Raw genomic sequence first — 27,561 nt, 5'->3', positions numbered from 1 at the left:
AATGAGTTTATATTTTTGTTTGCTTTTTCTCTGTGTGCTTTAACCATCTCGTAAGTGGTGAACTTACTAAGCAGGGTGAACCTGAGCAATGAACTATGTAATGCTTTTGGTTTCACACTAACCCTGCTTTTGCAGTACCTTTGCCAATGATTCTTTGTGCAACCCTAAAACACATATTCACAACACAAGTCTCTGGAATATTTTGGCTCTTCACAGTAAGTGCTCTCAGAAGGACTGCTGCCCACTGAGTCATGGTAAATTATTTTCCTTTGAAGGATGACTTCATCCAGATCAATAGACTGGTAGATCTATTTGCAGACCACAATTTCTAAAACATCTTCTGGAACCTGGAGTCATGTATCAGCCTTTCTTGCTTCTTTTCTTCTGTTATATAGTTGGCTAGAGTTTTTCCTGCAATGAAAAAAATGTAGAGTAAGAGAGAGCACATGTTCTCACGTCTGATGGTGTAAAAAGAAAATATTGCAGAACATTGCTGCCTGACCAGAGTTTCAAGGGACCAGAAACTTCCTTTTTCTTTCTTTTTCCTTTTGGCAGCTCTGAGGCCCAGACAGGGCAGGAAAATAAAGGAGTACAGAAAGTTCAAATGAGAAACAGATGTTGGGAACAAGCGTTGAAACAATACTCAATGCCCCAGCAGCCATTTGCTTCAGTACCTTGAACACCCCAGGAATATAGGAATATATAGGAATTAGGAATATAATAAGAATATATTATAACAACACATATATCAGTACAGTGATGGAGACTAATAAGACCTCAGCTTTTAGAAGCAACCTCATGAAGTAAAAAGTATCTGAAAACAGCATTTAATATTTAAAAACTATTTATTAACTAATTAATTTATGATTTACATAACTGAATTCTAACATAACAATACAGAGCTTGATAATATGATTTTTTAAATATTAGACAACAAATTATTCTGAAATTAAATTCAAAGGCAAAAACATTATAAGAGTTAGCAATGAAATGCTAACTTTCCAGCAGCTCCAGGGGGACCTTTTGTGAAAATCATGGGGTTAGTACCTGTAGAGAAAGTATAATATCATAAGTTAACAACTGAACAAAAATATAACTTACCTTGGTTGAGCTGTATCTGATTATATATCTGACTGCTTCATATACTTCTTACTTCATATAAGATTCATATATTTCTTATATTAAAAGCTGTATTAAAGTCTGTATCCCACTACTTCAAATGTTGTAATCTGGAGTTTTGCCACCTATTATGCAGTACTGAAGAGGTCTTTGAAGAACACTATCCTCTAACTTCCGCTGGAGAAATCTGACGCTGCAATTTTGCATTCAGCTACAGCCACAAACCATACTGGAAACAACCATTAGTAATGGCAGCTCTCCTACGGAGAGCTCCTGCAATAACCACCCTGGTATCAAGCAATTAAGAATGAATGAACAATCATATTATTAGTACAACTTTGCTCCTCACATTTCCTATTCTGTTGAGAATTAGAGATTACAGACATGAGCTGATCTTTGCATCTAATACTGAGTAACAGTGGCTGTAGATAGAAGGATTTATTTTAAATATTTTGAAAAATCATATTCTGAACTGCAGCTTATTTTTACTTATAAGAAGGTGAATAATAAAGTAACCTTTAAGCAAATCTTGGTGCATTCTTTAATTAAAAGGAAAGCACAGTATTTAAACTGATAAAACTGATTCTACCAACATACAAAGATCCACCGTATTCTGTAAGAAAGCTGTTTTACCACTAAGTCCCTTGCTGTTCATAAAAATTTTGAAATATATCCTTTAAGTCAAGATTATATCAAAGCATTACATTGTAAGCATATATGCATTTTATACCAGTGAATATTATATAATATGCAAATAATATATATTCTAAATAAATCAGAGCCTAAATTTTGTGACAACAGATGTTATAAACTTGTAATACTAGAGAGTATTTCCTTTTAACTGGAGTAAAATGTCCTGGCCAGTATCTCATAACTTTCAGCAATATCAAGAATCTTGTGATGGAATTTAAATATAAAAAAAAAAAATTCATAGATTTTTAACATACTTATCTGGGTCTCAGACATTAAACAGAGCTAAGAGAAAAAACTCCATGGCAGCAAAATCAGCTAATGATGCACATGTGCTAAGAGTTTTGTAATTGTGAAAAACATCTCTCTCTCAACATGAATATCTCTGCACATTGCCCCTGCTGTCAAGTAGACAAAAAACATTACCATTAACCAGTGTGAACTTTCAGAAAAAATAGTGTGAACTTTTAGAAAGCTGTCAACTTTAGCAGTGAAAATTTTAATAACTTTAATAAATAAAAACTTTTAATAAATTTTAATAAATCCAACAGTAGTCTTACTTTTCTTTCTTACAAATAAAGGAATATTGGTACCAATAGAACAAAAGATAGTACACACCTGGAAGTTTCCTTCAATCAATGAACACTTCCCAAAACTGTTTCTAGGTTATGATGGTAGAAGACTGGCTCTTTATGTATTAGTGAGCAAAATTTGTAAAAATAACTGAAATTACATGATCAGATTTGACTGTTGAATGATGTCTGAAGGCATTGCTTGGTGATATTAAAAGTTGAACTTCTTTCATATCCACCTTAATTAGTACTTGCATGACATAAAGTAACAAATATTACATTTTCACTCTTTCTTAGAGAAAGAAAACACCTCCTCTTCCCATACACGTGACACATCCCACCCCGTTTTATGTGCCTAACTATATTCACAGACTATTATGTGGAATTACATACATCAGACAAATGACTTAAAATCTGCTCACCATAATTTAGCAAGCACTTGCGTGGACTTGTATTCATAAAACAGACAGAATTTGGTCAGTGTTACATTAAAATTTCTATAAACTATTTTCTCTCTCCTGACTTAAGCAGAATGAAAATTTATTTGGTTAACATACAACTAAAAGTATGCTACAATACATCTGAACATCCATGCAAATGTTAGTGGGTTTTGGACCTCCCAGTTATTATAGCCAACAACAAACTGTAAGATTTCCTCACTTACATGCATTATCCTGAACTGCATATAGGCCCCCTGCAAGCCAGATAAACTAATGTTTTGCAAGATTTGTGCATTTTTTCATCTTTCAGACTATCAAGAGAAGTACTGACATCTTCTGCCAGTACAATCATTCCTCAATTCACTGTATATGTTCAAAATGCACGTAACACTTCCTGCCATTGAACTGACAAATGTAACAATGAAAGAGGTTTAGTTATAGAGGGTCTAAATTATCTGCTCTGGGGATAAACAAATTTTATTAAAGTATTTATTAAAAAGTCCAGCAGTAGCCAACCCAGAGCTATCAAAGAATCCAAATCCCATTGGGTTTAACTTACTTATTTCAAAGAAGTAAACCAGAGGAATAGAAACTGGAATTCAGAAATTAAGAGAGAAGAGATTATACCGTTTACTAAAAATCCAATGGTTGGGTCTATTTCTACTTTATCTTTTACCATAGACAGCAGAAAAGCTATTTCAGTCTACAACACAGAGAATACTATAACCTGAACTCTTGACCTTGCTGTACTCACTTTACTTGCAGCAAATCTCTGTAACTTCAGAAGGCAAAGCAATTCATAGCAGATCTTAGAAGCTCATACACAAGATCTGTAAGAGCTAACCAAGAGAACACACAATTTCTAATGCATAGTCAAATTTAAAATTAAGTTGCTATAACACAGCTGAGGAAAATATTCAGATGACTGTAATATTTATGTCATTAACATTAATTATGCATGTCAGGTGCTACCTTTTTGTGTATAAAGAACACATAGTCTTTCTCTAATATTCAAGATGCAGAAAGAAACCTGCTGAAAATATCTGAATTTTTAGAAAATCAGAAAATGAGAATTTGTCCCTTAGAAATTATATTACAAGCATATTCCACCATACACAACCCAAATCAGGGTTCTCAGTTGGAGCACACATCTTACGAGTCAATAACAGAATCATCCAAAGCATCACATGGATGAAACATGGAAGAAATGGGGATTTTTACCCATTCAGACATCTGGTACAAAACCAACACAGCCAAACAAAGACTGTAGAGAAACTTCTTTGAATAAAGAAGTCGTAATTTATTGATAACTTTTCCCTAAACTACTAGACAATAATACACAGAAAAGTGTAGCAGGAAAATTTTTCTCTTCTAGATGTTCTTCCAAGTGTTGTTCTACACAATATGAAAGTTGGATTAAGTGGTAAGTGGAAAATTGGTATAAATAACCATAAATAATCATTACTTTAAATTAAACCAGGTGATTTTGAACTTTTCCTTTAGGTTTCTGGTTTGACACCAGGACACAAAAATAAATTATTCAGAGAGTGCTTTTCAGGCTATGTGTGCAAGGTGAATGTCCTCATTCTTCTTGCTGCACTTGCACAATTTGTGGATGACCATGTATTACTTTAATGACTATATAAACATTCAAAAAGCATTGTGGAAGTTGGCTTCTGGTCTTTTTCACCAATTTTTCATTTTAATGGGATCATAAAAGACCTCATCATCTCTGAAAGTATCTCCTTGTGGTAGTAAAAAAATCCCTATCAGTCAGATCATTATAACAAGACTAACCCTCTACCCATCCCAAACCCCTCAGCTCGACTCTAGTGTAATCTTTATTTTTGAACTTTAATGAGATACTTGAATTTAACTGGTATAAAAAAGATATGGCTAAGTGGATGAATTATTCACATGAGCTGAAGCCAAACTTTCTATGTGTGAAGCCTATGCACAAAGGTGCTTTTGCACTGCAGATTTCCAATATGATTTCAACCTAGATTTTCTGGTTCACAGTTGTCTATGCTCAGCAAGGAATTTTTGTCAGTTTCAGACATCCAGCAGGCCTGCAATTGGCTTTTTTGACCTTCACATAAATTTAAGCATCCTAATAGCCTGCTGCCAGCAACTGCAGAAAAGAATTCAGTGGCTAATGACTATCTTGACCTCTCTTCTTTCCCAAGGAGCTCCCACATCAGGGTGAGGAGTACAATCAGAATCCATTACCATTAATTAACCCCCAGAAGCTGTGCAGAGAAGTCTTATGGAGGCTGAACTATCAACTTTCTATCTGCCTTCCAAATCTACTGCACTGCACAAATGCTAGGTCTTTCACCTATCAACTAAATGAATGAGAAATCAAAAGGACTGACATAACCTTTTCCTCGGAAACCAGAGCCTAAAATGTTGCTAATGCAGTAGATAGGCAACAAAGATAAAAGCATAAATCAATTTCCTTGCTTGATAGAAATTTGAGCAAGAACTTTGATGAACCAAGCCTAAGCAGTCTTAAAAGACCTTAACATGTATTTCTTGACAGTCCTTCTCTCTGAAATTTTTTCCAGAGGTGGGTATTCATCAATGATCATCAAGAAATCAGATGACAAGAATAATGTCACAGAATTTCTTATTCATATATTCCCTTGAAAATTGCACTTTAAACATGCTTCTTTCTGATTGAAACATCATGAATACATTTGTTATTTTCCAGGCATGATGCTATGAATGGAAAAATTACAATCAGGTATTGATCAAGATATTATTAAGGGTTGTAGAGATTTTGTAGTACATTCAATAGCAGAGAACTTGAAAAGCTCTCTATGTACATGCATTTCATCCTAAAATAACTGCTCTTCATTCAGAATGGTAATCACCCCAACTGCCTCCCACTTATGAATATTTACTTCTGGTGACCTTTTTCAGAAGAATTCACATGCAAATTTACAAGCCTGTCATCCCTATAGAAAACTAATAAACACCAAAAATATTGCAACTGAAACATTACCTGACACTGTTATCAATACCAATTAGAGTTTTCTATTGCAACAGATGCAACAGAAAAGCCAGGTTATTCACTAAGCTCCTCTCCTGCTCTATTTGCTTTGAAAGAAGCAAAATCTGTGAAGAGTTGTGTCTGCATTAAGCCATCTAGAGGCTGCTGCAGTAATCCTATGGAGGCCTTGTGAATTAATTCCTCTAAATTTCTCTCAGTAGTGCAAAAGACTTTTCTATCTATTCTCTCATGCAGTATCAAAGCAAAGTCACAGATCCACAACACACATGTGCACATACACACACACACAAATATCAAAGCAGAGAAAAAACATGCTAATGTTTTATTAGCAAGCTCAAAAAATTCGCTAATGCTAAAAATATCAAGGAAAAAAAGCAAAGAAAAAATTAGAATATTCTTCCTACAGTTATAATAAATTAAAATACAGAGGTTAATAAAATTGCTGGAGTGCTTATTAGAAGCATCAATGAAATGCAAGAAAAATGAAAAAATCCAAGCCAACAGACACAACTACTTTTCTATTCTGTTTCAGAGCTCATGGCATCTAAGACAGGATTTTATTTCAGAAATGGAAGTTAGATCAAGTTGGAAACAAGAACAGATGTATACAATGCAGGCAATTTGAAAAAAGAGACAGGAAGAAAAACCAGGAAGTCCCTGACAATCTGTATGGTGGAATCTATTCAGAATAGTTTTCAGTGGACTGAAAGGAGGCCTAATTTGGAGAGCGTGAAGAAAACCATGCAAAAACCTTGCCTAAATATTTATGCAGTAACAACATCCTAGAGTCTTACAAGTTCTAGCATATTACTCGCTTGCTACAATAAGAAAGTCCACCTTCCTACAAAATCACATCAGAAAACAAACAAACAAACAAACAAACAAACAAAAAAAGAGTGCTCTTTTGTTCAAGTCATTCAAGTCTGCTGGCTAACATCTTTTCATCACTCTAGCAGTGTTCTTCTGACCAAAATACAACATTCTACCCTTGATGTGCTCCCTCAAGATATGACAAAGTTGCTCAAAAAATCCAAAGAACTGAGATATAAATACTGATCAGTTAGGAACGACCTACTCTTCTTCCCATCACTTACCTGTTTCAATATAAAATAATAAACACCAAAACTTACTTATACACTGGGGTTTGATATTATTATCACGTTGCACCTGCTGCCTCTTGTCATATCAAGCAGGCACCATTACATTCATCACAGACTTATATTCATTAGTAAGATCCCCCTGAGGTTTCTCAAGGCTGAGCAGTCGGAGCTCTCCTGCATTCTCCTTGAAGATATGTTCCTGTAGTCATTCTCCACTTGACTTGATTGAGGATGTCCATGTACTTCGTGCACTGGCAGAGCTGGACTGACAGTTTCAGATGTGTCTCACATGTGATAGAAGGGAAGAAACACTATCCTCAACCTACCAGCAGGCAATGTCATTCCTAATGTAACCCAGCAGACCTCTGGCCTTCTTTGCTATGAGGGTGCATTTCTAGCTCATGGTCAACTAGCACCTACCAGGACACCAAGGTGTTTTCTTGCCAAGTTGCTTTCCACCATGACAGCCCCAAGCTTTTAGAATTCAGAAAATTATCTTGTTTTTAGTGGTTTTACAGCAAACATTCAACAACAACTTTGACATTGGAAACACACCAGATTTTCTCCATCATTTTGTGGCTTGAAAGCGCAGTATGTTTAATCTTTGCCAAGGATCACATGTTACATAAACTCTGGGTATATTACATAATGTACTCTCTTGCACATGGAGTGCTTTTAAATGACTGTTTGTGCTAGTTCAACAACCTCGTAAATTAAAAAGATTCATTAATTTTTCATCTGTATTTCTCAACTCCACTTTTAAAAATCTTGAAGTGCAATTCTGCTAATGGTGCTATAGCTACAGATTCATTAGTCAGAATTTTCACCACAGACTCTTACCCTCAAATTTGAGCCATAAAATTATGTTTAGGTATTAACATTAGCTTTCTAAGACTAATTGTAAACTAGTTCTAAGCCAGGAGCGCACACACAAAAAAAAAGAACTAAGAAAACACTGTCCAACTTTAAAGCATAAAGTCTCCTAGCTTTTTTGTTCCTATAAATTGTATAAAACAAAAATCAGCCTGTTTCATAAACTACATATTGAAGAGAAAATATTGAAAATTCTTCTAACTTTTTGCTCATTTTGATGAAAGAAATGATGCAGTTATCTTTGAGAACTTGATACTACAAATGAGTATCCACTGATTGGACTCACATGCTTGTAAGTAGAACATTCTGCTCTTAAGTTGCTACAATCTATCATATATTATATGTATCCTGAAATTGGCCAGTACTTTCCTATTCAAAGATGTAATAGATGGTCAGGTGAAGACATATAAGGGCAGTGCTTGAAATATATATGAGATCATAAAATGCAATATGCACCTCATATTGCAACATTTGCTCATGTTCTTGGCTACCCAAACTTTTTAGAACTTCCTCATAACCTAAGTCATAGCAGCTGTTTCTTTAAAGTCAGAAGACCAGTGACAGAAAATTTGAGTGTTCCAAGAACTACTGCGTATAACTAATTACTTTAAGAAAATTTACAGTGCATTCCAAACTTTTGTTTACATTTTGCTGATTTTCATGGAGACAAAGCATGAATTTTTTTCTAGAAAAAATTCAGTTTACTTCAATAATAGGATATGAGGAAACAATGTCTTTAAAAAAGCTCAGGTTAAAATGCCACAATCCCTTTGCATGTACTAGTAAAAACAACTGTTAACTAGTAGCCTGAAAGAAATTCAGAGATCATTGTAAAAATTTGTTCTTTTATGTCTTTTATCTTTCTCATATATCAAAACTATTAGTATCAACACTGAACCATGATTCTCATTAGTCACCACTTAACAGTATTGTGTAAATATGCAATTTTTAAAGTACTACTCTTTATACTTTAATAATTTGATTTACCAAACTAAAGCTTCGTTTTAGAAGCGAGGACTGGACTCCTGAGGGAGGAATCCTACCTGAATTCTGCTCAGCTTCAGATTTAACTCCTAGATCAGTTCCAAAAGGAAAAGAAAATAGAGAGCAATCTTGATCAGTCAGGTGACCACTGGAATACACCCTGAGACTCTAATTCCCCAGCTGCTTTTGTCCATTTACCTGATGAAACATGGCACATGACTCAAAGGTTTTTAATTACTGTAGGGAGCACTCAAGAATCACCTTGTTGTGTCTGGAGTAAATCACATCTGTTTATGCTTTCAGATTTAGGTAGACTGTAACTACCAGTTTCTCTCTCCATATTTCTGAGCTTTTCATCACACCTACAATGACACCCATGCTAAGATTCATCCTATCAAACTAATTTTTAATTGAGGCACTTAGGTCAAGAGCCAGTCACCCTAGACTTCTGTTACCCTCAGCAACAAGACCTTAGATAAGCCTTAAGTGCTCTCTGGAAGTATCCCTGTGTCTCCCTCTAAAGGAAATGGAAGTAACAAATAATCCTGATTTGACTTCTGCCTGATAAAACATTTTGTTTAAATGCCTAACACTGGGTGTGACAAACTTTGGCCTTCAGACTTTTCTATATAGAAAATTTATGTTTACCAAATTTAAATTCTGGAGCAAAATAATTTCTGAATTGTCAGAGTAAAATTAAATGATGCTTTGTTTTACATTTTCACGTAAGTAACTAAAATTATTCTACAGATGTGAAATTCTTTTCCATTTTAGCCAAGAAGTTTCTCCTCTACTTGTCTGTTCATATCTCTCCATTTGTAGTAATGATGCCATGCTATTCCTGATCCCACTCACTAAAAATTTCATACTAAAACTTTTCTTGCCCACTCATTCTCTGCAGCTTTTTCTTTACCATACAGGCGGTAGATAGTCCCATTAATCCCATTAATCACTCCAGTACTATCCCACAGACCCCTTCCCCATCCATTTCTAAGCTCCATCATCCATGTCCAAATTCCTTTTCAGGGACTTGTTACAAGGACTCATCCTACAGCCCTAACTGTAGACACCATGAATTTGCGCTCCCTGTGCATCTTTTACTGTGAACTCAAACAACCTCTCTCCATGAATGAGTCAGACCACTTCATTCTCATCTTTCCCAGTACATCTCTAGTTTGAGCACCATGACAAAAACCCACATCCACCTTTTGCTCATGGGACCTCTTCAGAGTGTTTCTGCAATTTTTTTTTAAGTGTTCCTCCTGCAAGGGATCAGAGAGCGCTTGGTCTTTTGTATTTTTCTCCCCCTGAATCTTGCCTTTGAATTGTCTTTTCTGCTATCATAAGTTCAGCAGTTATCTCTGGACTGAAACATAGAGTTGTTTTTTTCTACTCCAAACTCATCAACCAGGTTGTAACAATTTCTGGATATGGAATGTTCTGAGTTACCCATGACACTTTCATGGGAATTTTTTTTTTAATTTATAATAATACTTAAGAAATCTAGCAGACATTAGGATCCCATTTTTTACTTAACACTTTACCTGTGCGTAATAAGAGAAAATTTTGGCCTCACACAAAAAGCAACTGAAATAGCCAGGTGAACTACTGGAACATCTTCTTAAAAAAGAAAAATGTAGGATATAAGAATTATTAAATAATGCATTTATGATGGATACTAGAAGAAAACAATGTGCTTTACACATTTAAACTTACTATCCCAGGTGGAAGTTCACTACAAAATCTTCTTTCTAAGCTCTGTTTTCATACACATTAAAATAATCATTAAATTCAGATTTTTTTTTAAAATTTAAATTCTCAAAGTGTTACAGAATGTTTAATGTATTCTAAGCAGGAAGGAATTTCAATGTTAATTCTGCTTTCTTAGTAACAGAGGGATATGATCATTTATGATGTAAATATAGTGAGTTTCCCCAAAATGTGTGTTCTAATGTGTACATAATGACAGCGACACATGAAGACTCATGCCTTCTGTGTGTATGAAGACTCAAAAGTGAAGAAAGTAATAAGGAAAATATCTGCAACATTAAGAACAAATTTTTCTATTCTATCTTAGAAGTCAAAACAACTAATTTCATAGAACCTGTTTACAGAGGATGAAGGAATTTTTTACTGTATATTTTTTCAATAATTTTCCTATGTAAATAAGAATTCCTATGTTGGGGAAGAGGCTGGCATCATTTTCTCTTTGTTTTCCTACACATGGTCAGCAATGGGGGCTGCCATCTTGGAAGGGGGCAGTACCCCACCATTTGGGGAGTCTCCTTGCTCCCATGGGGTTCCTGAAATGTATCAATTTTGTGTTAAGTGATTATTTATTAGTTGGTTTGGGTTTTTTTGTTTTTTTGTTTTTTTTTTTTGCCTGTTGCTGTTTTGACTGTTAGTAACCACTGTTTTTTAACTTATATCTACTAATATTTGTTCCTTATAGGTGGAAAAGGATTGGTTGAAATTAGGGGGAGGCAACTCATCTTAATGAGTGTCCACATCTCTAAATTGTCATGATGAAAAGAAAGGGAGCAAGCCCAGAACAGATGTCTTGGTAACAGTAAAAAGAAACTCCTCTGGCAAAAGTCGAAGCACAAGCTATAGGAAACACCAAGTTGCAGAAAACCTTCTGGTTTTGTTGTCCTCAGTCTCTAGTTCACATTACTGGCACTTCTTTCTATGAAACTTCTTAAAGTTTAAAATTGATTCACAAAACATAAAAGATTAATTGAAATTTCTAGAATTTACTTTTTTGTCATTTTCAACACAAAACAAACTTCATACATATTTCATTACATCTGTACTGAACATACAAATGCAAGTGTCTGCAATAATCACGTATTTCAGTAAGTATTCCAAATATATAACTTGTATGCATGGCTTCTGGGATCAAGGCCAGTTGCAGCTACAAGATGGTCTACACAGCTGCTACCACATCCCATGAACCTGGAGAGTGCCAAGATAAAGGGAGAGAAATAGGACCCAGCTATAATCCCCTATTTCTTTAAATAGTTTTCCATTATATCTCCCCTGCATTGTTCTGTAACATATTATGTCCTACAAATAGAAGCATAGAACTGTAGAATACCCTGAGTTAGAAGGGACCCATCAGGATCACTCAAGTCCAACTCCTGGCCTTGCACAGGAGACCCCAAGAATCACCTCACATACATTAGAGTATTGTCCAAACACTTCTTGATCTCTGTCAGGCTTGGCGCTCTGACCACTTTCCTGGGGAGCCTGTTCGGGCTCTGGGTGAAAAACCCTTTTCTAATGTCCAGCCCAAACCTCCCCTGACACAACTTCAGGCCATTCCCTTGGCTCCTGTCACTGTCACCACTGAGAAGAGATCAGTGCCTGCCCCTCCTCTTCCCCCCAGGGGGAAGTTGTAACTGCAGTGAGGTCTCCCCTCACTCTCCTCTTCTCCAGGCTGAACAGACCAAATGACCTCAGCTGCTCCCTGCATGGCTTCCCCCAAGGCCCTTCACCATCTTCATATCACATAAATATATGCTTCCCTGCAACGTGCAAACACAGACAGCTGTTCACAAAGGAGATAAAACAGTTCAGAAAAATGCATTCCAACACTGAGAACACATGCCAAAATATTGGAATGAAATACTGACACCATAGGAAGAAATGTCAGAACAAAGCATCAAAGTACAAAAGTGTTATATGGGGCAATGCCTCAAAACATCCTGACTATGACAAGCTGACAAGAAAATCTTGACTTCAAATGTATTTAAGTCAAAAAATAGTATGACAAAGGGCTGACAAGGAAGCTATGAGGCACAAAGATTCTTAACTCTGGACAACCACTGAGGTTTAAAAAGGATGAAAGAAATAAAGCACTTATTTTCAGCAACGACTAAGTGAGAAGAAAACAAAATTGTTGGATGAAGAAGGGACAGAAATATGTCATTGGGGCCAGAAGTATGTCATCAGGGCCTACAAGAAATTTTCAAAGCAAATTATTTCAGTGTTCAGAGGAAAAGGAAAGGAAAATTAAAGTTATGACCCAATAGGCTACACAGATGGAACAACTCTAATTGATATGAGGCCAGGCTGGCACTGGTTGGATTCACAGAACCGCAGCTGGCTCCCTGTTCCTGGCTTTTTCTTTCTCTTTGCTAAGATGCACCAATAGAACCTAAGACTGGCATATGTAGGGATTAGTTTTGCATGAAATATCAAGACAAAAGGAAGGAGCTCTTTATTTTCCCTGGAAGATTTTTCCTTCTGGATTTTTTGCATCCAATTTTACACTCACTGCAAACAAAGAGAGCCTAGCTGTGAGATTTTATCCAGTAATTCTTAAACATATATTGACAGCATTGTGTATATCACATTCCCATACTAATCCATACTCAGATACAGTCAAATTCAGCTCCTTCTTGCATAGATCACTGTAGCTGCCTGACATTGGTGGTACTACAAAGAAAAGTTCACTAGATGACGGTTGGCTGACCTTTGCTAAACTGGATAGAACTGTCCAGGTCAGAACTTTTATGAAGCACCAGCTGTGGTAAACACCCCTCACCTGCAGTGATGCTCAAAGCACTCTCAGCAAACATGCTTTAAATGAAATTCAGCTCCTGTTGGAGCTGAATTCCTTTACTACAAGATGAACGGATGAGGTCAAAGTATTTTCATATATTTACTGATCCACATGACACCTAAGACTGCTACTGAACATCCAGCACCACCTTCAGAAAGATCCTAAATGGAACTCAAAAGCAATGCTTTGAAAGGACTAGTTTGGGCTAACCTCACTTGCATGTAAGGCTTAATAAAAAGTGCAGTCAAGGGTGATTTTGTTGCAGTTCACTCAGAGGAGATGCCTAAGTACCAGTTAGAAAGCAAACATTAAAATATAACAAGATCCAAATGCTAGGTCCTGCAGATAAAATGTATTACAGAGACAGCTGACAACAGTTGTATTTGTCTAAATATTCAGACTTCAAAGAATTCCAAGTGCAACAGCGCCATCCAGGGGCCAGCTAATTGCTGGTAAATTTCCTGAAACTTTTTGGGGGGGGTTTTAGTGTGTTTTGTTTTGAGTTGTTTGTTTTTCTTTTTTTTTTTTTTGTTTTGCTTATTTTTAGTTTTGTTTCATATATAAACAAAACTTGGTTTGTTTAAAACAATTTCCCCAAGTATTTTCAAATATGACCTCTGTTCTTTTAAATACTGCAGCAGATAAACAGGAATGCAAAAAAAAAAAAAAAAAAAAACCAAAAAAAAACCCAAAAGAACACCACAAAAACTGATTCATTCTCTAAACATACTAAGCTTTGCTTACATTTAAGCACGGGTTTTGCAGAAGTTTAAGAGTTTCAATAGAAAAATATTTGTAGCAATTTAAATCAACAAATCCTTCCAGCAAAAGACACTGGCAATGATGAGGAAAAATCTGATGTATCTTTGCCAAAATTTTCAGACTGAGGCATCACTCAGTCCAAAACACATGCTCAGCCACACTTCACCACGGCTATTTAAAATTAATTATGTATATAAAATTTCAGACAACCAAAGCTTCAGGACGTATAATTTCTACACAGCCTTAAATCTTCCTTCTGCATAAATGGAAAACTCAATCTGAAAATTGTAAAGCATTTTGAAAACGGAGGCTGTTTTGTCATGGTGGGGATAGAGCAAAGTCTAGAGCTACGGCAGCGGTCACAGTTTACTCCTGCAACGCGTTCCACTCAGCAGCAACAAGACGGGAAAAGCAAAAACCCCAAAATATTTATGTTATGAACTAGTCGTGGAGGCAGAGGCCACTTCAGTTTAAGGATTTGCAAACCTACATAGGCATCCCGGATTGAGCCGGCCAGCCGCGCCACTCCAGGTTTCACCTTTCGGAATGGCCCAGACGCCTCGAGTAGGCCGGACTCCGGATCCGCCCCCTGCTCACGCCACTCATCACGCGCGAGTACCGGGACAAAGCCCCAATCAAAGCTCTTTAACCCCAGCTTTGAACGAGGGCTCCGGAGCGGGGCGGGAGCGGCCCCTCGGCGCCTGCGCGCGGTTTCGCTTTGTACGGCGGCGTGGGGAGCGCTTGGAGGTGCTTGCGGGGATTGTGGCGCCATGGCTCCCGTGCTGAACCTCAACAACGAGGTGAGACACCCGCGGCCTTGGGGCGCCGGTGGGGGCGGGCCGGGGGAATCTTGGGCAGGGGAAGGGCCGGGGCGGCGGTCAGCGGCGGCGGATCGCCCTGCGAGCGAGCCGGCTCGGGGCCGACCCTCCCCGCAGCCGGCGCGGCTGCCTGGAGGCGTAGGGAAGGCCGCAGGTGACTGCCGCCGTCCCCCGGCATGGGAAAACGCATCCCATCGTGCTGGAGCTCAGCATGATGAAAACAAACATCCGTCGGGTGAGGTTAAGCTGCTTGTATGGGGGTGCCACGCGATTTCGACACGGGTGCCTCGGTACGACGTCCTGTTTCTAAGTGTCGTTTCATCACGCCTTTCTTGCTGTGTTTGTGTTCACACTGGAGTTTTGCAGGTGATCTAGCGGACCCACCAAAGCCCCAGCTGCCTGTCTTCTGGATGACAAAGACATTGCCTTATTTTCTTGGACATGGAGGGACTGAAAATGAAAAATTAATAGGTTATGGGTAATTCTTCCTGTTCTGTAAGAAGTTTAGTGTTTGATATTTATTTCAGTATATTTTTTACTCTTTATAGTGTGAATTCCGTTTTGTGTGTTTCACTTGCGATGGGTTTTGGTTACATATATGCAAATCATTGTGCACAGTAAGCCTGGCACAACTAAAATAACCTCATTTTGGGTGTTGCACCAACAGTTTAGAATAGCTGGCAGTTCTGCTGAGCATGTGTGATATGAGCACCTGCACTTAGTACTGTGCACATCCAGGATTCCTACATAACTAACTTGATTACAGTTATCAGCAGAACTTACTTTTAGGCATATGGTTACTTGGAGAAGGGTTAATTTGCAAGTTGATTTCAAGAATTTAGTGAAGTGTAGCCTCTTCATCAGGAAAAATATTTGATAGTACATAAAATCAAGATATTTACTCAGTAGTTTTTGGTTCTTGCTGTTAACAAGTGTAAGGTCAGAAATGAGTGATTTGACATTAAAACATACCTGTAAATCACCAAGGAAAGAAGACCATTCATTATGGTAGTGTGGACTTCTTGTGATTGATTCATGTTTGGGTGATGTTTCATAGTCTTTCACCACAAAAATGCTAATATAGCAAGGGATGAAAACAGAAACATTCTTTGACTGGCGAGCTCTTCAGAAAAAGAGTACAGTAAGTTTCTGCACAAAGCATTGGAAGATTTCAATAAGGACACTGGGAATGTAATTTCATCTTACACTTCAAACATAACTTTCTGTTAAGAGGAAACTGAAAGTTCTGGAGGAGGTAGATTTCACCAGTTTCTACAAAAAGTAGACACTCTGTAATAAAAGGTCCATCTGAGATATAAGGTAGGACAGAGACTGAAATCCTGGATGCCATCTCTTCAAGAGGGACAGAAGGTCAGTCTGGCTTAGAGCAGGATGAGTCGATTAAAAAGTGTTTTTCATTTCTATGCATATGTCCTTTTTTAAGTGTCAGAGCTATATTAATTACTGTGATTTTTAGTTATAAAATGTAAAATAAATTATTTACCAATACCTGGATATTTCATATCACTTTAACAGATACCCTCTGTGTATTTGTTACAGAGATGCCCTTGAAAGAATACATTTTAAGAGTAAAAAGCATATCTTCCTCTAATAAGGGATGAAATGGAGGAATTTTATTAGGACCATGTTTAAAGGAATAACTTTTGTAAATGCAGTCTATTAAATAGTATTTCTTGTGTATTTGACGCTGTTGAGCAGGACAGGAACAAAGAACTCCAGATCAGAAGGCTAAGAAAATGAACTCTCTCCTTTATTTCAAATGTACTGCTCTATATATAGAGAACATTGAGAAGACTAATTTCATTGGTCTTAGAGTAAAAACATCTCACACCATTGGTGTGCAGTGAATGATGCACAGTGGCAGAACATATCTATAAACAATGTGAATAACAAGGTAGATTAGAGAATTATTTACATTCTTTCCCAACTGTTTCCCAGGCTGTCACCTGGTTAGAAAACCTTTCTCTTTCTCTCTGACTGAGCTGAGAATACCCACATGTATTCTTCTAGTTTGCGAAGGGAAAGCAAATTATGGAGCAGCTCTATTCTGTGCACCTTCAGCTTTTCACAATCAGACAATAATATGGATCATATGGGTTTTTTCCCATTAGGCCATATACATGGTATGATGGTATTTGTTGCAGAGACAACCTTGTCACCCTTATATAGCTGATAAACTTGCTTGTCTTTGCTGGATTTACAGGAGTCCAGTATCTGAAGGGAGTCTACAAGAAAGCTGGAGAGACTTTTCTCAAAGGCATGTAGAGATAGTACAAGAGGGAGTGGCTTTAAATTGAAAGAGAGTAGATTTAGATTAGGTATTAGGAGGAAATTCTGTGCTTTGAGGGTGGTGAGGCACTAGTGTGTGTTGGGCGGTGCATATGTGGATGCCCTGTCTCTGGAGGTGTTTAAGGCCAGGTTGGATGTACTCCAAGCAACCTGGTCCAGTGGGAGATGGCTGCCCATTGCAGCAAGGTTGAAACCAGGTGGCCTTTAAGGTCCCTTTCAATCCAAACCATTCTATGAAATTCTGTGATATTATATATTTCAGGTTTTAAATCTAGCAAAGAAAGACTTCTGCTTTTAATTAACATAAAATACCAGGTCCTGCTAAATGGTTCAATTTTTTTTTACCAATTCACATTTTGTTTACAGGAAGAACAGATATTCTTAAGACTGTTTTTCAGTGATATAAACTGGCACTTGTCCTAATGTTAATTGACCTTTATGTTAATTGCTTACTGGTTTATGTTTGATATTAGTAGCTAACAAATAGTTATAAGTGTCAAAAAGCTTACTTGTTCTGCAGTGTCTTGAGGTATACACATATACATGAAGTGTATATGTGCTTTGAAACTAAAAGACATTTAATTTCATGGTGATTTAATGATGATGATTAAGAAAATGCTCTGTGGAAATAAGACAAATAGTGGACTGTGATGCCTATGTCCTTTCTGAGAGCTTTTGAACTCACTGGCTAATTTCAGAGACATTGGAAAGGAATGGAGACCTCAAAAGTTGTTGGGCTTTGGGGTTTTTTAAAATATAATTTGGTTAAAGAATAATACCTCCATGGACCAATAGTTTCCCAACTGTTCTGATCTATGGGGAGCAATGAATGAAAATGTTGTACTGTTTAGGTGACTGGATGAATGAGAGATTTAAGGTAGCTGTACAATGTTAAGGACCCGGGGTGAAAAGAGGAAATGGCAATTATTGTGATGAGATTTCCTATTGAAATAAGACAGAAAATAATAAGAAACCAATCATATTCACAAATAATTACTTTAGACATTTCATTAATCTTTCTTTTAATGAAAAGTTGTTTGTAGCAGTGTAAGTGCTTCAAAATTAATTTTGAATTATTTCCATGTTAAGAAGTAGGACTTGTGCCAAAAGTGTATAAATATTTTCTTTGGTTTTCTCTAATTGAATATATACCTAGATAATAACAAAAAAGTAAGGTTTTGGCAGAACCCACAGTTAGCAAGGTCCAGTAATTTTAGGAAGCCTCTTGCTGCTGGTAAATAGCATAGTACAGTTTCAGTGTGACTGAATGACTGAAAAATTGAGATTGAAAAGGGTTAAGTAATACATTTTTTTTGTAATGCGGGTGTCATATTACTGTATGGGATTGCTGCTTTTTGATTACCGCCCAAGGAAGAATTGAGTAGGGGAAGGAGGGAGGGTGGGTGCAAAGGATGATGGAACAAAGTGAAACAGTGAAGACTAGAGTTTTTGGGAAAGAAGAAAATGCAGTATTTCTTACCATCTTCTGCTCATTGCGTTCACTGAAACAAAGGAAATCATAAGTCATAGAATGAAAATTTCAGTTTTGCAATTCTATATTCACTGCATATAGTCTTACTTTTGAAGGGCTTGTCTGTATTAAGCCTAATTGTATTCTCCAATTATGGTTACTCTTACAAGCATGCAGGCTGAAGGAATCATTTTAAAACCTGTTGCTGTCTTGAATATGTTTCCTATTTTAAAAAGCTTTCTAAGAAATTTCAGCTGTCTTGCCACCTGAATAGTACAAGAATAGCTTCCAAAGTTAAACTTTTCTGGAAACCTTTGCTAGATGGCAGCACATAATCATCAACTACCATGGATAAGGGCAAGTTTAAAGGGAGATAGCTCATGTATAATGTGAAAATTGTTCTTGTTGATCAGCAGTACACATGAGTATGAAACAGAAGCTGTTGAATGTGAACCCTACAGATTTCTAGGGTTTTTTTCAGAACCTGTGCTTCTTAAATTATGTTGTTCTGCTTTTACAGTCCTAATCTGCTATCATTATTGAATTATTGCAACAAATTTAGTTTTTTCTACCCTCTTTTTTTTTTTTTTTAATGGTATTCTGTTTGCAGCTACCTCAAGGAGCTATGCTGCAGAAAGCTCATGAAGCTAATGCAAATGAAGTCTGTATGCAGTATGTTAAAAATAAGTGTTCTAATATGTACCTCCATGAGTGCTGTTAATAGCTAAAGTTGAATATTAGTAAGGCATCATATTATATAAAGCAATTTCTTAGAGTTGAGAGTTGTTTCTGTCTGTGGGACATGCAAATCAAATTTTCCATACTTAATTGGATATCAAAACTTTGCTATCAGGTGAATTTTTTTCTTAAATTTGTAATAATTAATCTCATGCAGACAAAATAATTTTTCTCTGTATTTACAAAACTAGAGATTTTAGATAATAAAAGCTGATGTCTGCATAATGCTTGTCATCTGCGATAGAATTGTTCTTTTTCTTTCCTAAAAGGTAGGATCAAGATAAAACCATACCTTGAGAATGATGTGTGTGCACATATTTTTCAGCCTGCCAAGCAAAGTTCAGAAATAAAATTGTTATGTAGGGAGCTTAGTAATGAAGCTCAAGGTGATAAATTCCATTTATGTTATTTTGGGTCCCAGCACTTTGTGTTGTGATACTCTACATGGCAACACTCAGCTCTTCTACTCTTTAGATTTAGGGCTGACATCCTGGCCTCAGATTTAGCTGGGCAGCAGTTTGGGTAATGGCACATTTAGAAAGCAGTCGGGACACATGAGTTAAGAATTTAGATTGGTGTACTGCAAAGTCAAGTATGAGTAGCGTGGCTGATAATGAAAATAATCAGACAAAAGGCCATGGAGAGTAACTTTAACTTAGGGAAAAAGACTAACATACAGTCTCCGGAAGTCTGAAACTGCAGTCTTGAGTTTCAGCTGTAGTTTAATAATTGTACAGGACTATATCTGTAATTATTTAATCTTTTATCACCGTACAGACAGACACAAATGTATATTTGGAGATGCTTATATAAAGACTGAGTTGTCTTGGTGTAGCATGGGTAGGTGTTGTGTTTGTCCTTAGGTGTTCAGACACAACTAAGACAAAAAACAAAAAGGAAAGAGCTATTGAAATTGCATTTATACATGTCTTCGTTCAGAAATTGAAGAAAGTTCAAGTGCATCCTTTTATACGTAAATAATTTTTGGTCACCAAAGTTTCTGTATAACAGTACAGCCAGTGTGGTCTGAATGGAATATCAAGAAATATTAGGGAGAAGAAAATTTGAGAGGGTCATTCATTCTTTCTGAAGCTGAATTGATTTCTATAACCAAGAACTGCCTCATGATTTTTGTAAGGTGCACTAAATGTGAATGACCTGAGTATTTACCCATGCAAGTCCTTACTGTATTATATATTTCTTGGTTTTATACAGTACTTCTAATGTGCTTGTATAATTTTTTTTAATTGATATTAAATTAAATTAAAGTTTTTAGTCTTTGAATGGTTGCCATTTTTGCAAGAAGCATTCTGTACAAAGTGAGTATTTATTTGCAGTTACCTAAGATCTTCCATATTTTCAGCCTTCTTCAGCATTATGTATGACTACCTTGTCACTCAGATATGATATACCTCTCTGTGTTTTTTTTTGATTTAGGATGATAAATTAGACATATCATTCAAAATCTTGTTTATTTATGGTCTGGTTTTTTACTCACATTTTATTCTGTAGAAACCAAGAGAGTTTTTAACATTGAAGCACCTTCATATAAGGCTTTTTGTGGAGAATTGCTTTGCAGTTCAGAGAGATGTGACATGCCCCTGATGGAGTGTGATTCTCCAACTGTGGTTTCACAAGCATCTGGACTTGCTGCTTCTGAATCTGGGGCTTCTTACTCACCCATTCCAGCCATGTGGTCTTGCCTCCCGCTTCTGTAATCATAAGAAGTTTGTTGCTAGAGTAGTTTTCTGCTACAGATTGATGATAACAGGGTCTTACAAGCAAGTGGGAGCGGCAGCAATGTGGGACCTGAGATGAGTGGGATGGGCACAGAGGTAGAGAGATGGACTGTCTTACCACAGTGAGTGAGCTGTTTGGTTGGCTGATAGAGCTGTGCTGTATTTCATCTCACTTACATGTTTCTCTGTAAGCAGTGGCTTTCTGTGAAATAAACATAGAATTTGGGGAAGGTATTGAACCAGAAAAACCTACAATACGATGATACGTAATGTGCAGCTATGTTGTCTGGCAGGTGTTTTGTTACAGAAATTAAGTAGTGGTCAAGGCAGTAAAGATAGGAGAACTAGAGAGTTCAAAGGGGAAGCCAAAGGAGCCCTTATATTTGTCTAATCTTGATAGCTTTAAATAATGAGTTCATAGGAGACTTTAAAGAAGAATCTTAAAATTACAGGTGCCTAGGATGCTCGGTGATCAGGATTGAAGCTGTGGTTGATACTGGTGCTGCCAAGATCTGTTTATCCCTGACAATTCCTGTTCTTAAATACTTACTTGAATCAGGTCATACAGTCTCTTGTATGTCGCTACATTCGTATTTATTTTTTGGGAAATGTGACTATGGGGAAAAAAAAAATCTCTTAGCTGTTGCAAAACAAGTTGTAGTCTGGTAATAAGTAGAGGAAAATGTCGTATTTGAGTAATTAAGAAATTAACAGTAATTAAGAAATTAACACTTGTTGCTCTTAGGGACTTGTTGAAGTGCGATGCTTCAATGGGCTTTCTTTTAAAATGCTTTTTGCTATCATGGGCAAACTGATGTGAGCATTCAGGGTTTTTGTGCATTAGATCTGAGGATCCAAATGGCTTCTATGACCTAAGGTATGTTGTGATATTTTAAAGTATATTCCTAAGCCTTTCTTACAGTGATGAAAAAGATCTCTAGATGGAAACTTTCAAAATAACACTGACAGAGTGCTGTAGACATTACTGTGTTTAAGACAGTTCGAAACACTGGGCAGCCGGTCCAGTACAGTGATCCAGCATCTCACTGAAATAAAATAGCTGCCCCCAAAGATCTATTTTTGTGCTAGCCCCTGGGCTATGTGGTAATTGAGGAATTCCTCAGGGCAATTTCCTATTTGTGTCTGGTCTCTTTTTGTAAAGGGGAAGTGAGACTTGAGGTGAGGCATCTGACCAGTTACCTGGTATTGGACTGAGTTACCAGTTACCTGGTATTGGACTGAGCTGTGAGATGTCTTAACTGCTCATAATTCCAAATATAGTCTTTTCCTTTAAGGCATGAAGCTGTCTGAGGATGGAAAATTTTTAGTTTAATGGCTTAGTTGTTATAAAACTTTCCAATGACTGAGAAAGCTGATGTATAGGTTCCCTCAGTCTGAGGTGAGTTGATTCATGTGAATCTCAATGACCAGCAGAGTGCACTAATCACAAATATTAACAAATACTGTTGCTGGGCTGCTGTCTGGCAAAGAAGGGTGATTTTATGGAGTGAGGGGAGCCTGGTCATGTATTTCACCAGTGGGAGCATTTCCGTAGGAAAAGTCCTTGACTGTGCTCCAAGGGCTGCTTATCCAACAATTAGCATAAAATACATGAGCTCCCTGAAAGGAAAAACTGGAACTCAGAACTCTTTACTCCTGAGGAAATTCTTCTTGCTGGTCTATAGACAAGTTCTCTTGTTATTTTCTCTGTGGTTTATGAGCTGTGTTTCATCCAGCACTTATACAGTATGCTGGCCAAGCCATTTTCTTGAAGTAGAACATTTACCCTAGACTCCTATACTAGGTTTTTCAGTTCTGTTAAGTGCCCCAGCATCTAGACCATTCCTCAGATGGTGGACACCAGTTCTTGTATTCTCCTGAGCTATCTGCCAGTATGGTTTGGATGTATCACAGAGTCTCTGCTTCTTGGTCAGCTTAAGCTGTGTGACCACATCAAAATTACTCTTAAGGTAGAGTGGCTAGCACTTGGATACTTTTGAAAAAGTATGGGTGTCTAGGATGTTTTGTGGTCAAATTGAAGCTGTGGCTAACTATTGACACTGCCAAGGTCTGTGTATCCCTGGCTCGCACATGGTCTTAAATACTTCCTTGAAGCTTATTCTGCTTTCTCTTAAATGTCGCTAAAGTCAGTCTGAAGTTTTGGAAAGGCATATAAACAAGTTATGAGAACTGAGAAAAGATAAATTTCTTCACTATTCAAAACTAAATAGCTAATCTTTTCCATCAGTTCGTTTCTTAGTATACTGGCAAATCACTCAGTTTTTTCTGTATATTACAAGTCTATGCAAAGTTGGAAAGCAAACATGGCTTTCTTTTTAAACTCTGGAATACTTGGCAGCAGTCATTTTAGCTCGATGGAAATGCATGTAAAAATTCTTGCATTACTTGTGTTACTAATAAATACTTGTAGGCACAACAGTTTCTTGAAGAAGGAAAAGATGTACTACATAGGGCTTGATTTCTGCTTAAGACAGTTCAAGTGTTAAATTGCTGACATTCTTTTACAGGCCATGTAAATGTCCTAAGGAAAAAGTCTTTTGAAAGCTTATGAAATTTCCAAACTTATACTCTGTTAGATAAAATTCTGAGGAATTGTGGCTTTTTTTTCCCGCTAGGAACTGTTCCAGCAGCTGTTTCTAAATTTTCTAGAGTTGCCACATCATCAGTTTTACTAATATTAGCAGCAAATACTGATCTGCTTGCTCTTCACACAGATTTTTTTTCAGCAGATTACTGAAGCAGTTAACTATGGCTAACAAGGCAGTTTTTTACTTCTGAAAGTATTGTATGCAGCCATTATTAGACTACTGTATTTGAGGAAAGGAATGAAAACTTTTTCTTAGTTCAAGTGGTTTATATTAAGTGTGTGTGGTAGGCCACGTAGCCTAGTAAGATGCTCTCATAAAACAAAAACATCTGTGATTCCTTGGTGTGGTAGTGTACAATAATGAAAAAAACATGCAAACGGTCATGGGAAACTTAGTAACTTTTATTTTAAGGGGATTGTGAGGTACTTGCAGTACACAGTGTAGTGGTTTTTTTTTTTTATTGAATGTAATTTATGGCCATATATGCCTAAGTAAAACACAATTTAGAAATAGTTCTGTATTTCTATACACTCTATACATTTCTATTTACTGTAAATGGGCGGAATTGCTTACTGCTGTCTTTGGAGAGGTCTTTCAGCAGCCTTTACATTGCTGGGTCTGGAACCTGTTGCTAAATGAAGAAGAGAACAAGGCTGAAATGGGTGTAGAGGGAAAGATGTGGTGCTAGACATTTTCATAATAGAATTTGGGGGCTTGGGGGAGGAGGTGTTCCTAGAAGAGAATAGTAGCCAGTTGTGAATTCATTGCAATTCCTCACTGGTATGCAATGATAAAATTCTTTTCAGTTTGTCTTGTGCTGCAGTAGTAAAGAGCAATTAATGGAGAAGTAAAGTGGCCAACTACTAAATTCAGTGACTCTTTTGAATGTCTTTCAAGTCATATAAAGTAAAGGGATTTAAAATTCTTGTACTGATTTTGTATTAAAAGAAAAATACCATTATGTTATTTCCTTTGCAAAGAAGGGTGACAATGGTACCTGTTTATTCATATGGCATTTAATAGCAAATGAAACTGTTCATAGAAAAAGAAGCTGAGGCAGATTGCTCTGTACAGCTACCTAAAAGGAGGTTGTAGTTAGGTGGGGATTGGTCTCTTTTCCCAAGTAACAGGACAAGAGGAAGTGACATCAAGTTGTGCCAGAATGGCTGTTAGGAAAGACTTCTTCATCTAAAGGGTTGTCAAGGGTTGTCAAACGGGGTGCTCAGAGTAATGGCTCATCATTAAATGAGTCATCATTCCTGGAAGAATTTAAAGGTGTGTAGATGTGGCACTTAGTGACATGGTTCAGTGGTTGGCTTGGCAGTGTTTGGGTTATGGTTAGGCTTTATCATCTTAAAGATGTTTTTCAATGTAAATGATTCTGTGAATCCTCTTTGCTGTTTAATGAGGACACATACGAACAAACATAAGGCCATGTACAGGTACATTAATGTAGCAAGAGGGGAGCAGATAAAAGCTATTTGCATGAGAGGCTGGTAAGAACTGTTCTGAATAACAACTAGTTTAAAGGAATAAATGGTGGATTTCATCCAGAGGCAGGTGTCACTGGGAAAATGCTGCAGAGGCTGTGAATAGCACAGGGGAGCATACCTTACATAGATGAGCTAGGAATTCCAAACAATATAAAACAAAAGGGCAGTTAAGTTGATTACTTGCTCATGCAGAGGGAGGGAGGGGTGGGCTTGAAAGTATTTAAATATTAGAATAGATGAAAATGATGGGTGGGTAATGGAGTGTGTTGAACAAGAAGAAATAGGTTGAGGAATGAGGAGAGCTTATAAGGATGGGAAAGGGGTAATCAGTTTGGTAAGAAGCACCTAGAGACTGAAGAAGGTAGAAGCTTCAGAAGAAGGAAATGTTCCAACAGAATGAGCAGTTGGTGTGAAAGAAAAGTTGTCAGTGGCTGGACAATGAACATATTATTGGGCAGACAGGTAAGAGTACTTGTTCTGTCGCAACAAAGAAAATTTTGCAAGAAACTTTAAGCATTGCTCCAAGTTGTTAGTAAGTAGTACTGGAATAGTTGTGTACAAATCTGTTGTAGATTTGGCATCTTGGCAACTGATGGAGACCAACTTGTGGAAAGGTATTTAAATTAATGAATAGATGTCAAACATATGGCAGGGATATTTTAAGTGCTTTATTCCTTCTACTTTTCATACTTGTCCTTCTCCCCAGTTTCTATTGATATCATGAAGAAACTTCTAAGAAGAATGCAGATTATTAGATTTTTTTGGGTTTTTTCAACCCATTTGTTTCCCATTTGTTTGTGTTTATGAAAAATTCTTATCATGAAATTGATTTTTTTAACTGATTTGAAGGAATGAGGAACACTAACTGGTGTAGCAAGGTAATTCTCCATTCCCACTAGAAATAATTCTTAACATCCTTCCAAAAAGACGGAAGAGTAGCTTATATGGTAGTGCCACTTAATTTTTTTTTAATAAATCTATAACTACTGACTGAGAGAAAGTTCCCACAAAAAATATAAGTCACAGAGACATGACAGCAGATAGCACCTTAAGGGATGAGCAGTTTTTCTGTGAGAAGTAGAATAGTATTTCAGTTTGTCAGGCCAATAATACTGCAGTATGTTTCAAGTCAGTGGAAGTCTACCTCATGTTCTGGTGATGTTCGTAGTCTTTGGCTGAATATTCATCCTGTATGGAAGTGTAAGTCAGAAAGATCTGTGATGCAAATTTGGACTTCCCTTGTATGCGTTTTTTATCAGAGTATGTTTCCTGAGGCCATGGCTTTTGCTGGTTACTGACATACCCCAGGTCTGAACATGGGTTGGTTGTACTTACTTGTACTCACTGGATGCATTTTGATACTTACTTTTTATATGCATGTCAGGTGTCTGTGCTAGGGGCACCATAAGACAGATGAAAAGTATTAAAAGTTAGACTTGATAATCTATTAGTAAAAGGAGTTTCATGCTTCTTCAAAGAAATTTGACTTTGGTAAAATTTTTTGAATAAGACAAAAGATTTGTGCCTTTCTGTTTTTTAAGAAGAAAGGCACAAGTACCGAATACTTTGAAAGTCATAAACCACAAATTCATCTTTTCTGTTTTCCCTGTTTTCTTCTTCTCTTTTATTTTTTTAACAAGGGATTTTTCCTTCAAAAATGTGGATACTAAATCCTTCTTATTTGTTTCTCAATAGTTTGTTGTTTTTTTTTTTTCCGGGCATAAGAAGAAAGTGGTTATGATTTTTTTTTTTTTTATTTTTTTTTTCCTCCTGGAACTCAACTCACTAATTTTTATGTGATCAATGTTTTTTACTTAACATCATTCCTATTATGCTGTGTCAGTCCATGACATTCCACTCTACTTACTTCCTGTGTCAAGATTTTTTGTTATGGTCTTGTGATGCTACTTTTATAGATAATTTCTTTGTCTTTCTAAACATTATACATATCAGAACATCAGACAAGAAAGCATGCTCTTGAAAGTTAAAGCTTCAAGAGGAGAAAGTTTTGTTTTTATTTTAAAATATACTTGCGCGACTGAAATTTCTTCAGGTTATGAGGAGCTTATAATAGGGAGAGCTGCTTATCCGTCCAAAATGTATGAATCCCGGTGATGCTTGCTCATATTGTGAAAATGAGCTGTAACTGTTGCAAGATGTAACTTGAGGTGTGGTTTGCTTCTATCCGGAACATTGACTTCTGGATAGATGAGCAGCCGAAGTTGATTGCTGTTCCTTTTGTTGATAGTTGATCATTCCC

At 36.8% G+C, this 27,561-nt stretch overlaps 1 protein-coding gene across 4 annotated transcripts in view; it reads left to right on the top strand.

Moving 5' to 3' along the window:
- The first annotated feature begins 14,843 nt into the window (after positions 1 to 14,843).
- SRFBP1 (serum response factor binding protein 1) overlaps positions 14,844 to 27,561 on the top strand; it is a 67,883-nt gene continuing 55,165 nt past the window's right edge. For 2 of the 4 annotated variants that reach the window (XM_053932237.1, XM_053932235.1), the window contains exon 1: positions 15,401 to 15,419. Coding sequence is in view for 2 of the 4 variants with exons in the window: in XM_053932235.1 (XP_053788210.1) it covers positions 15,416 to 15,419 (4 nt within the window). In the remaining 2 variants the exon portion in view is untranslated. Of the gene's footprint in view, positions 14,924 to 15,391; positions 15,420 to 27,561 lie in introns of those variants that run through there. The other 2 variants (XM_053932234.1, XM_053932236.1) reach the window with 2 other exon arrangements.

The sequence above is a fragment of the Vidua chalybeata genome, chromosome Z, assembly GCF_026979565.1.
Source record: "Vidua chalybeata isolate OUT-0048 chromosome Z, bVidCha1 merged haplotype, whole genome shotgun sequence".
Classification (NCBI taxonomy): domain Eukaryota; kingdom Metazoa; phylum Chordata; class Aves; order Passeriformes; family Viduidae; genus Vidua; species Vidua chalybeata.
Note: the sequence above shows the minus strand (reverse complement) of the source record. Positions and strands in the feature narration are given on the sequence as shown.